Below are 13,290 nucleotides of genomic sequence, written 5' to 3'. Positions count from 1 at the left end.
TCGTTGATTCTTTTCAACCTGCTTGCCTTAGTCCCAGTATTTTCAACACCAGTATACTTCCTCTCTGGCAGTGCATATGAAGACAGCGATCTGGGTATGATCTGCAGGAAACTGGCAGTACACCCACTGCCTTTCCTCTGTCACCAAAAAGCAGACAGACAATCTTTTATCTATATGTATCAACTCCCAAATTATTCTGTGACCTAACCAAAAATAAAATATTTGGCTACAGAACTAGCTCATTTTTTTTAGAAAAGGCTCTGAAAAATAGTTTGAGAAAATTATTCCAGACTGGAATTGAGTTGGTATTCGTGCTTCCTTTTGTGCCTTTTATTATGGTCTTAACTACCCTCTGCTATGGAATCATGGAGGTTCCAAAGATACCCGGCTTCCAGCCCTTTAGAAAAGCAGAAAGCAACTGTCACAATTCATAATACTACTTTTAACTGGATTGTTCACAGTTGAAAATCCTGAGTTATTTTTTAAGTCACAAAATTTATACTTGAATGCAATTAAACCTCCTCTTCACAGTCAGAAATAAAGGACTAAACAGGCATGTATTTACAACTACTGAAACAGCGGTGGCAGGCGAGGCAAGACAACAGTCTACACAACAATATCAGCTGTACTTCTTGAGTGCCACAAAGTTGCAATACAAACCAGGAAATAGGAACTTGCCAGCATCAAAATGCACAATGTTTGGGGCATGACAAAGCTGCACTGAAGCACAAAGTTTTAGAAACCCAATTCAAAAACCATCCCCGATGCCTCAGTAGTTTAGAAAGAAGTGGCATCCAAAATAGTTTCTTGTGAAAGAGGAAAAGGGCGAGATCTTTTCTAGAGATGCTCAATATCAGCTAACAACTGGCTACGTGCACAGGTGCTAGTTTGTATAAGGAGACAGCTACTAACATAACTCAATCTGGGAACCTTTAGCATTGAAGATATACTATAGGGTGATCCATATCATCCAGTGTAGTATGCAAACTGACATTTGTATAACTTCACCTTATCAGCAGGAATTTCCTTTGTGTGGCTACTGAGATGAAATTATCAAAAAAAGAAGGATCGTACAAAGCGGTATGTATTTCTGTTTTGCTCACCTTCGCTGCTTTACAGCAGCAACAAGGTCTGGCCCTGAGAACATGGAGAACAAACTGTCTCCATTAGCTGAGGAGGTCTCATCACTTGAGCTGGCAGAGTCTCCTTGAGTACCAGACCAGCTATTTGTCACATCACTGCAAGACAAAACGTTGTATTAGTCCTTGTATTTACAGCACCTGGTCCAGACCGTATGCCCTAGCTAGGCACGCTGAATCTTTGTTACAGGTGATACCTCAGAGCAGAAAAATTTCAATACTTTGTAAAATGTACCAGTAATACAACTACTTTTGCTTACTTCTGAGCGATCACATCAACTGCCGTGTCTGTTACAGTCACTTTATGTATTTTACTAAAATAATTATACAAATTAAAAGCGTTTCCCTTGGTCAGGAAGGAATAACAAGTGATAGCTGGGTTTGGAATCACTAAGCACTTGACTCTTTGCAAAACTGAGCTGGAACATGTACTTGTCCTACTGGTTTTGAGCTAGCTTGAGAGTCACAGCTATTATGGACAAATGGACCAAGGGTCTTGAAAAACTTCTCTTGTAATAAATAGTTACGATTTGGAAGAGATTAAGAACTACTAACATGCTTGCTGTAAGGTACCTGCCTTACAGTACCACCAACATTTTAAGTGCCTAAAATCTGGAAAGCTGAATTCAGAGTTAGGCGCTGCAACTTTGACAGCATCACTTTTCATCAAAACTAGGTCTTAAAGGTTTTCAAAATACCGAAAGAAAACCGTTCTGAATGAATCTGCTATAAATTCCTTATTTTCTCTGTTCGAGTCAAAGTCTGTATATATGCCACCCTAAAGAAGACATCAAACAAACGGCAGTGCTTCAGTATCAGCAAAGCAGGGAGGGCTCAGATTTCTCACTCTTGATGTAACGAAGGGCAGCTTCTACAGATGCAGCGGCAATTGGGGAAAAAAAACCAAAACAACCGCCCTCAGTATTCCCACATTCTGCCAAGTTTGAGTGTAAAATGGGCTCATAAACACAATAAAAATATGTAGCCTGCCCAGACTCTTACCCTTCTGTGAAATACTCAGGAAAAGGCCAGGTTTTATGAGGATCATCAGGAAGAGGCCAGTTGCTACGTGTGTTGCTTGGACGACGGACGTGCTGTGCTTGCCTTTTTTGTTGCATAGCCTGGTTGACCCCAGCAACATAGCGGGCAAATTCTGGATCGGAGCCAACTGAATAAAAGAAACCAAGAAGTCAGTTGCTGACATTCAGCTATTTCTACTGCAATTATCCCCCTCATTTAATCCTTTGGGCTTGACTATACCCCAACAACAGAAAATAATTCCCTCACTGATAATAAATGCCATACAGCAGTTGATAGCTTTTCATGGAGCAGTGAAGAATACTGAGTAGCACTGAATGGGAAATGTTTTTAGAGGTAGATACGCACCATCCACGTGTGGTGAATAGTAATTCTCACATGGAAGTACACCTGCCCCTTGCATTCTGTCAGGGAAATAGTATTTGTCACTATGATCATGTCTATACACTGAAAGGTCCGATGTCCCATCAGTGGACACTGACAGAATTAAAGCCTGAACATTTATCCAAGCTCGTAGAAAAAGAACATAATTGTTATAGTTGATTCCAGATTGCAACAGGATTTCCAGCTAGGCTGTGATCCTGCTTGCTTTGAGAAATCAGAATCTCAGATTGATCATGTTAGAACATACAACCCAGAAGCCACCTACACTTTACAAAGACTAGACAATTTCAAAAACATTCTGATCCTGACCTGCAAGGTACTTCCAAATAAGTTTGATATTTAAGAGAAAAAAGCAGTAATTCTTAAAAATAAAAATCCTTCCATTTTTAAAGTGCTTTACGTCTCCCAAGCATCTGGTAAGTGACCTGATAAGTGATAAGCACCATCTTGAGCAGACACAGCAAAAGCCTTAATCCAAAAACGTTTTACATTCCTTCATCAGCTTTTTACAGATGATAAAAGTACTGCAAAATACATTTTTGGTAACTAGTTAAGCCTTTGACATGAAAAGCCCTCGATTTTTTAAAGTCTTAATTAGCGGATTTGCATCTGAAAAAGAGACATTTTCAGGCTCTAAAAATATTTATCAAAAAAGTAATGCCATTTGTTTCAAATGATGAATGTACAGTCTGGAAATGAAAGTTTTGTGGTTTAAAGCTTTCTGTACTACAACTAGAGATCAAATTGAAAATTCCTGTATCACAGCTCACCCTGGCAAGTTATATCAAGGGAAGTCATCTTTTCAATGGAAAAATCTATTTGATTGGAAGGGATTTTTGTTTCATTTGGGTTTTTTAAACCCCAGACTTGTGGAAAAAACTGTTTACTTACCACTTCAACTAGAAACATGTATCTTAATCCACAGAGTGCCATGCATCAACTTAAGCTACCTTTTCAGAGTATTGCTTTCAAAGTCCTTAATATTAACCATATCAAATGGAACAAAACAAGTAGCCTTATGTAGATCAAAAGGAAAAAACTATAGAAATATAATGGATTCACAATGCTGAAAATGGCAGTCTCTTGTAACAATGCATTCTTTTTTTCCCCCCTACACATACATGTAACTTGGTGCTCAGTGAAAATAATTTTACCCTTCCGTAAAAGGCTGTGATAATTATTAAGTACATACCATCGGTAAGTTTAAATAAGATGAAGCTAATTCAGACTTAGAATTATTAAGAAGCTTTTGATAACTACGATGCCCAATTTTGCCTTACGAACTCCAGTAATTTATCAACCAAGTTGACAAAATAACTATCAAAACTATGAGTAAAACGAACTGATTTCTGAGACGCTTACACAGTCCTAACACACACATGCAAATGAGCACAGGAAACATATTCATGGTTTGATAAAAGGTTTTCCTGTTAGTTCTAGTGCTGCCTCTCTCCAGGCAGCTTTCATAAATGCGTACTACAAAGGTTTCTGTAGCCACATCCCAGGCCAACAGAAATTATATTTATGAGATGATAGATTTTTCAGTTGTTTTTAGTACTATCATCAGAAGAATTCATTAATCTCCTTTTAGGCTCTACAGTCAATTTCATCATCTTTAGCTATTTGCTTATGGCTATAAAATTTTAGCTCACTTCATCTTTGACAATAATCCCTCTACATTCACAATTTATTGGTGGTTCAAATACATCTGGCAAACCACGTGGCACTTGCTCTTTAGTCCCTAATCTTTCAGCGTCCAAGCTTTTCACTTCACTAACAGCTGTAGAATAGGAACCAGTATGAATCCCATGGAATTGCACCGTAATGGAGAGGAAATGCAGGGAGACATGGGGAAGAGGCGATCTGGCTGTATCTCCAGACAGCAAGACTGGGGAAGAGCTGGAGGGATTATTCGGGAAAGATATGGAATATGTACGTTCAGGAGTTTGGTTTTAAACAGTTATACAAATTAACGATAGGAGATACATCATCTGTAAATATCTGCTTCAGTATTTTGATGTGGTCCATACAGAGAAGGTCTGAACTACTACCATCTGGGACAAGAAACAAGGAATTCGTTCCGATTCTTACTTAACAGAAGTTACTTGTACTTTAGTACACCTTCTGTTGAAAAAGAAGGCAGGCATACATATAAGTATGTTTGCCTTTGTAAGCACGCTAGCACTTGGAAGTGACAGTTACTGCTAGCAATATTTAACAGTATTCTTTGTAAAAGGACCCTTAAAAAAAGTGTAAGAAAGGAAAAGACACACACCTGCAGGGTCAAAAGGCAGGATTTCTCCCAACATCCCAAACACTCCATCAGTTTGGTCACGATTTGGCCAAGTGTTGTTTCTAGGTCCTTGTGGTTTCTGTCCTAACATCTCTGACACCACATTGTCCATATAGCTGCTCACAAGACCCAAGCTGTACAAATCAGAGCTTAAATCTGAAAACCCAGGATTGTTCCACTGGTTTATATGAGACAATCCAGCTCCAACAGCCTGAGCTGGCTGCTGTGAAGAATTAGTCAGCCATTTGGCAGGTACACGTTGCTGTGGTCCAATAGGTTGAAGCAAGTGTTGGTAATACTGCATCTGCTGCTGCTGCTGCTTTTGTGACTGTTGTTGCTGTGACAAGCCTTGCTGAGAAGGATGCAGTGGTGTATGAGAGACAGATTGCGGTTGCTGTTGTACTGCTCCTGATTTTTGTTCTGTTGCTGCAGAGGATGCAACAGAGTTCCTTCTTTTCACCATTGGAGAAGTCTGCTGGGATTTGCCCATGTTAAAGCCAGACAAGAAATCTATAACATCCTGCATTTCTTGGTCAGTTGGTAAATTCATACCTTTGTCATCCTTGCCATCATCCAGTTTGAAAAAGTTGTCCCGTCTTTCAATTAGAAACCCATTCACTAGCTGATTATTTGTGCTCTGCATTGACTGCAGCGGATCTGCAGTCCTAGGAAAATTACCAATGTTCAAAATGCTTTGTAACCGTGCATCTATGTTAGCGGGCATTTTAGCTTTCTCCTCCGAGTTGGAACTTATGAAGACATTTTTGGAAGGTGTGTTGGGGATTGAATAACTTCCAGTATTACTTGCACTGGTGCAGGAAGTTTTTTTTGTAAACCGTGAAGTCAGTTTTGAGAACGTCTTTTGCAGACCACCTGAAGATTTGCTTCCATTTCCGGATGGCACGTCAACTGGATTCCCAAAGTCTGAGATTTCACGCTGCAACTGGATCTGAATACAAGGCAAAGCTTGCTCCCTGCATCAACAAAAACATGTCTATCAAACTACCTAATACACAACTGAGTTTGCACTTTGGAGGAAAATGCATCAGAGTAATAGCTACTGAAAGAAACAAAAGCAAAGATCACCAAGTTCATCAGCCACTTCTTATGGTAACAATGCAAATTATTACTGCTATTTGCAATAGCATTAGCAACTTTCCATCCCTTAAGAAATTTTAATTTTACCTCAAGACCTAAACAGAGACTAATTTAATATAAATCAATTATTTTAGTAAAAGCAAAACAAACACTTTTGTACACTTGGATAAGCTGCTGGTTTGGTATTAAGAGTGCTGTATCTCTCTATGTACCCACAAGGTACCTATGTAGATTTCCAATTTCTTACTCTCAGTTTGTCTACTGTTTTTCCTTCTGGCAAATGGCACTATCAAATTCCTCAGTACAGATCTTTCAACAATGATTTCTTCGTTTTAAGTAGGAAAGTAGAGCATGAGGCTCAAGAGGAGATGTACCTTCCTTCCTTCCACCTGTGTACGTCAAACACAGCAGTGTAGAGCACATCTACTAGCCCCAAAGTCTTCTCTGGATCCAGACTCCTCTGTAGCAAAGACATTGTTGCTGGATCTTCTTTCAGACACCTGTAATCATTAAGTTAAGATTATTATTTTTTTTTAATTAAACAATTTCACCATACTAGTCCGATAACAACAGGCCAATTAATGCATTACTACTACTCTTACAGAGCTGCAACTAGTAAAGGCAGCATAATGTATGAATGCCTGAGGGTTCCTAAAGACTGCCTGCAGCCTGTTTTTCTACTGTTGAATATACGACTAATCTAACGATAAACTTAAGAGTTATATAATTTATTTTCAAATCATGATTAATGATTAGCTCTTTAGCTGAGCAGGCACAGAGGTAAGAAAGAACAAATACACAAAGCCCATTTCTGCTAAATGGCAACTCAACAAGCCTGACAGAACACCAGCGCACGGCTGCAGCCCGGAGTCCAGCGCTGAGAACCCTCAGCCTGACAGATTCCACGTGGGAAATCATTCAGCATATCCAACAGGGTTGTTTGGTGTTTTTTTTTCCAAACAGGAAAATTTTACCGAGCTGTGAAGATGCAGGACAGACTACTGAATTTTCCTCATTAACGGCACAGAATTAGGACTAAGTCTGAGGTGGAACCAGAATAACTTCAATCTCAGCGTTAGGACATTGGCGGAGGACTTCAGGAGCCCCCGAGCCGAGCCCAGAGGCTCTCTCACCGCATGTCAGCAGGCGGAGCTCTCCCAGAGCGCACCAAGCCTGGCGCAGAGCTCTGCGCGACTGCCGGTCTTTCCTAACAGAGCAATTCACATAAAGAGAAGGGAGGAGCGACAGTTTATAGAAGAATTCAAGACGTTATTTCGGTAACCACACGATCAATTGACTTGTCGTCCTTCTGGACACCTCGCTGGTACCACCTGTAACAGGCTACCTCACTAAGGCTTCGGATGAATGAACGGCGTTGTACTGAAATTCTTAACACCAAGTCAGAGAGAATGAAGTGTTCTAGTTCCAAATCGTTGTTTCAAAAGGGAAGAAATCCTCACCTAAACTGCAGGTCAATCCTACCATTGTTTACTAGGCAGCCAAGTAAGCCGGCAGGCATAGTGTCTTTTGGACCAGAGTTCTGCGGTTCACGACAGCGCTTAAAGAACAGCTCAGTGAAGACAGAGCTAAAGCTCTCGCATTAATCTCACCTAATTCCTGGCCTTCCTGGGGCAACAGATGTGAGGACCTGCTGGGGAGGAGCATACCAGGAATACTGTAGGATTTTTTTCCTTCTCTTTCATCATCAAGCTTTTACTTTTTCTTTGAAAGTATGTCTTAGTGCCCCCCACGCCACCACTCTTCTATTGCCTCCAACAGAGGCAGCACTAGTACAGAGACAGCTAAAGTACAGCCGTGGTCTGTAAGGAATGGTGGTATCCAAACAGTTCCAGAGAAAGGAGCTTAGGGAGACGTGCCATAATTATATAGCATTCTCTCTTCCATAGGTACCGCAATATCTTTCCCTATATTTCAGTCATAGCCATTAGTATAATCTGCAATACGGTATTTTTATTTACCAAGTTGATGGAACTTGCACCACAATTCTGGATCCTTCTAAACTTATCTGAGGAGCATAGGCTTCTTTATTTTCAATCTGTGCTGTGTCCACAACCACCTAGCAAATAAAATTAAAATAAAAGGGAAATAATTTTAAGAATTACTTCTAGTTATTTTATCACTCCTGTCATTAAGATGCAATAGTCTCAACGTCCTGCCACACTACAGGTACAAAAAAATAACCAGATAAAACCAAATCAAGTCACAAAATCATTGTAAGTTGATTTCTGTTTTAACATCTAAAGAGAAAATCAGTTTGATAAAGCAGTCTGTATTTCAAGGACTTAATTCTTCTCAATTGCGTACTGTAGTTATGTATCACTACGTAGTTACCAACTCCTTTACCTAACAGCTGGTAGTTACCAATGGCTTCATGTAACAGCCCCTACCTCTGTGAGAGGTGTGGCACTATTACTACTTTAATAGCTCCCAAACATCTATTTAGCAAAATATTTAAAATAATTTAACTGCAGTGCATGGTATTATATAGATAAGTAGTATTTAGTCTGAAACCCGTCACACAGCTCAAAAGTCTTAACACCCCCGCTCCCCTTTTAAGGTTATAAAATCCCACACCAACCTTTCTCCGTTCTACCCAATGGAACTGTACTATTACTAATTCCCTATTACATAAAGAGAAGAAAAGTGACTGTTCAATTTGTTGAATTCTGAGCCTCCTGTAAGACATCATGAAAATCTTGAAAACCAGCCTTCTGTCATGAACCTTTCTTTTTATGGAATCGAGGAGGAATGGATTCACTTCAGCTTCATTTAAACATTAATACCAGTGATATTAAGTGCCATATTTGGTTTGTGCTTTCTGTTGTTGTCCAGCCTGCATGGGTTGGCCTTTTTGATCATTTCCATAATTTCCTATTTTGGTCATGCTGAACCAGCAGCTTTTTGGCAGCAGTCAGCAGTTCTTGCTTCAGTGACTAGCAGATTAGCTGTACCATTTATCCTTGAAATGGCAAAAAGTCCTCCAGTATAAATAAGCCTCAAGGGATATCCCTGGGTTTTTTGCAGTCATACTACACTGGTTCTACTTCTGACTGGTTGTCTGCTACTAGTTATGAAGAAAAGTGAAATATGAATAATGCTGAGAGTCCCTTCTTTATCTTGCTTTAAAAAAACACCCAGTGACACCTGAACACAATTATTGCCCACCTTTTAGGTACTTGAGCATAAGACCTTACTTTTTCTCCCATTGACTCTAAGCATTTGCTAGAGTTTATTCAAACCTGTAAAACATGTCTAAGCACAGTGACAAAACTCCATGCTATTATCCACTCACGAAAATACCTCTCATTTCATAACAGGGCAATTCCATTACTTTTTTTCCTTGTAGTTGTATCATTTTAATCTTATGTAATTTGGTAATCTGCAGTTCAGCTATATTACATTTATATAATTGGGATAAGAAGAAATGAAATTAGAAGTCATTGTTTTCAGCTCCCACAAAAAATACTGCCTGCATCTCGGACCTGTAAATTAGAACTAAAATTCTGATTTGTGCAGACCTACATCAGCTTGTGGTAGCGGTGGACCGTAGTGCTCATTGTCTGGGCTTTGTTGTGGGTGCTGTGTCCTATCCCAACCCTGCCCTCTCTCCCCATACCTTCCTTTTCTCCCTTTAAAAAAGGGTTTTACATTTCTCAACATTTGGTCAGAGTTATGACATCTGGGATTTAAACATTACTAGGAAATTCAGTGCTTCTGCAATGTACATTGGGATCTACTAGCACAAAAAAGGATGGCTAGAGACTCAGTTAAACCTTCTTCTCATGACTCTGCATGAGGCCAATTCAAAGCTTAATTTCCACTCATCCTCTGAATTCAACTATTTTAACACACATTACTTAATTCAAACACTGAGATTTCTTCAGCTGACCCAAATCTGAAATATACAATTCTTAATATACATGCTAAGGTAAAAAACTGCACTTTAAAAAATTATTTATGTTAAAAAACCTGAAGCCTAAAATAACCAAGCAAACTAAGTCATATCTCATTGTGCTTTCCACTCTTAGCAAGTTTCTTCTTAAAAGGCACATGGCAAGACAGGCTGAAGATGGTGAGACTGTCAAGTAATGTTCTTTTTCAAAATCTGGCATTTAAATGACACACAATTCTGAACTAATGCAGACAGCTTAGTTTCTAAAAGTAGTAATCCAAAGACTATGTAATATTGTCCCATGATTCATTTACCCAAGTTCTACAAAAAATAAACATGTTCTCCCTCCCCGCCTGGCGGGTGCTTAGAGGATAGCTTCCTGTGCATCAGACAGCTATTGTTCTTGTTTTACAGGTGTTTCCTCTCTCACTTCCACCCAAAGAATGCTTTTAAGCAGCAAACTGCAATTTCTTGTCGTTGCATGAGACTACATACAAGCATAATTGAATCTTGTAAAGAATTATGGCACATAGCTTACAAAGAAAAACCTCAACCCTCACACCCTTCCAAACTGTAACAAATCAAAGTGAGAATTAATGAAGGATAGAAGGCTTGCAAGTATTTTGTCATGTGTTTAGCTCATTACTTTGTCTTTGAAGACAGAAACCTGCTACTTTCAGAACCTGAGGTTCATGCAAAAATCTATGGAGACATTCATGATTCAACACATCTAGTATTCCTTGTATCAGCACTGTCATTTGTGCGAATGTGTAAATTATGCTGACAACTCGCCAAATGTTATGATAAACCTGAATAATATCAGCACTTTAATTACCAGCAGGTCTAACTAGTTATGTCTAGACTGGGGGACACCAGCAAATTTCCAGGCTCCCGAGTCCGAATGTGCCTCAGGCCATTCCCTGAACGAATCTCATCAGGGCAGGACTCGGGTGTGCACAACACTGAAACCCCTTGGAAAGGAAATGGTGGGAGGTGCAGCATCCTCCAGGGCATTCCTCACCTAGACACTCAGGAGCCAAGAACTCCTCCTGAGTTACAGCACAGTCCCATAGGGCTGCTGAAAATCAGTTTGTTTCTTGGCCTCATTTCCTGTACCTTGCTGCTGACTCCCAACATCCTACCACGATCTACAGCAAATGAAGACAATCCCACTTAATCATATCCTTTTTTCTAGTTCTTCTTGTATTTATTAATAATGTAATACACAATTCTCGAAAACACCTCAGTAGAAATTTGATCAATCCTACTATTCCGCAGCTCTTTCTCCCCCTGCAAAGATACCACCTTCTTATGCCTCCTTGCAAAACTTCCTTATACATAATAGTTAGTGTACATAACGGTTAGTGCACCACCGTCTCCTATCCTTAAATCCATCTACCACAGTGAAGTAGGGGTGGACTGCAGATGTACTGCCGTTACGATACGGAAGGTCCGTCCCTTAGATTTTAGGTCTTCTTTACATGAAAAGTCAGTTGAATTCTAGTGTGATGTGAACCCACTTCTAGTAGATATTTAATATTAAGGAAATATCTAATGTCTGATATCTGATATCTATCTAGTATCAAAGGAATAACAAAGCAGAAATATCTGACAAATTTATCATTTACAATTTATCAGTCACCATTACTGGAGAACCTACTAGCGATACTAAAACCCACATGGTTTCATGAACTAGGACAGAAGGTCAAAGTCACTTAGTCAGCTGTGTGATTTGTTTGAAAAATGCAGTATTTACAAAGTATGTAGCAATATGGATTCTTTCATCAGAAATTACAATTAGTCACAAAGTCCTGATGGCCTGCCACCACCTTGAACAAAGAAAGAGTATATGAATTAGCAAGAAGCATTTAGCTCATTGTAGGTTAAAGATTATTCAAAGAATACTTGAAAAATTATCATAGGCAACAATGTACCTTTGTACATGCATTTCCCTCCTATCCTGTTGCATTCTTGCCCCCATTTTGTTTGTCCAGTCAAATGAAAATTCACAGTAGTCCAAAAAAACCAGTGTCATGAATGACCACTTTATCAAATGAAGAGATTGCAGTAATACGTTAGGGGAGCACAAATGCATTTTCTTTTCAGCATAGGTTCCAAGCATATATTTTTAGCAACTCTTTAGATACTGTAAAATTCATGGGATTTGTTTCTAAAAGAACACGTGTCTATATCAAGGTGTTTAAGGCGCTGTCCTCTGTTGGAGATGTCAGGTAGCATTAGTTGGTGCAGGGGACTTCCTGGTTTATGTTGGGGCGGGAAACTCACCTTCCATGCAAAGCAGAGAAGAAATGAAAAAAATGGCAGTTTTTAAAGCTTATCTGAGAGGAGGAGACGAAGGGGTGTTTCTTTTTAACACTATCATCTTTAGATTTGAAACCTTTCTATTTCAGTATGAACTACAAGTTCTATGTTCTCTCTAGTAACAGAGGCTACAAAGTACACAGTATATTCTGTTCCCATCAACTACAGATATCATGTATGACCTTGCATTCTACAAGGACACATTTTGCTCATAAATCATATTGGCTACAGTGTTACAAGTGGAGAAAGACAAAGTAAGAAACTGGAAATTAATTCCCAAGCTCTTTAAAAATATCTAGTTTCTCTTCAGGGTGTTTCAGTAGCTCTTTTTTTTGCGAAGTCTATTCACAGTGACTTACCAGTCCAGCTTGGCCAAATAACAATTGTACAGCAGTTTTGCAGGCTCCTCGCCACGTGGAAGGGCAAACCTGATTTAGTACTTCAGTAACAGGAGAGTCATCCCGCGGTGTAAGTCCATTATGGCATCCAGCTTCCTTAATCAATTGCAGCATTGTGTGCTGAAAAAAAAAAAATTCATCATACTAAACACGCAATTCAAAAATGTTAACACCGAGGCTTCCATTTGTATTTATCATTGTTCTACACATTTTTCAACCAACTATAGTCTGTTACCTCTGAACAGTCTTGTATAACTAGAAGCGCTCAACTGCAGAACAAAAATATGGAAGATATCTCTGCTCTTTAGAACACAACATTCCTCCAAAATCACAAACAGTATTTTTTGCTTATATCCTTGCAAAACGGTTTAATCAAAACTACAAAAAGCACTGCAAAGACAACCAAACAGCAGCATTTTGAGCTGTGGATTGTTTCAACTCTTTCAAGAGCAAGGAACTGGGCTTATCTTAAAAAAAAAATAAAAAAAGTGTAAAAGTGCTGATTAAAATTGCCCAAATTACTTATGAACGGACATCTTTTCCATTCCTTTATACTGGAAACACAATTAACTTCTCCATGATTTTAAATTATTTTTAAAAAATTGATTAAAGTTTGTAAGAAGACATTAAAAGGTGCTGTGTTACAGAATATTTTTTCAAGTACATCCCTTGGCACTAGGCTGGGCCAAGCTTATTTTGACACCT

General features: G+C 39.1%; 1 protein-coding gene across 3 annotated transcripts in view; it reads right to left on the bottom strand.

The window, feature by feature from the left end:
- GARRE1 (granule associated Rac and RHOG effector 1) overlaps positions 1–13,290 on the bottom strand; it is a 63,327-nt gene that overhangs the window by 4,568 nt on the left and 45,469 nt on the right. For all 3 annotated transcript variants that reach the window (XM_080364988.1, XM_080364989.1, XM_080364990.1), the window contains 6 exons: positions 12,547–12,705; positions 7,932–8,029; positions 6,327–6,452; positions 4,837–5,828; positions 2,142–2,307; positions 1,104–1,238 (listed from right to left, as the gene is read on the bottom strand). In XM_080364988.1, coding sequence (XP_080221114.1) covers positions 1,104–1,238; positions 2,142–2,307; positions 4,837–5,828; positions 6,327–6,452; positions 7,932–8,029; positions 12,547–12,705 — 1,676 coding nt within the window. The remainder of the gene's footprint in view (positions 1–1,103; positions 1,239–2,141; positions 2,308–4,836; positions 5,829–6,326; positions 6,453–7,931; positions 8,030–12,546; positions 12,706–13,290) is intronic.

The sequence above is a fragment of the Falco punctatus genome, assembly GCF_963210335.1.
Source record: "Falco punctatus genome assembly, chromosome: 14".
In the NCBI taxonomy this organism is placed as follows: domain Eukaryota; kingdom Metazoa; phylum Chordata; class Aves; order Falconiformes; family Falconidae; genus Falco; species Falco punctatus.
This window is presented reverse-complemented; position numbering and strand designations above follow the sequence as displayed.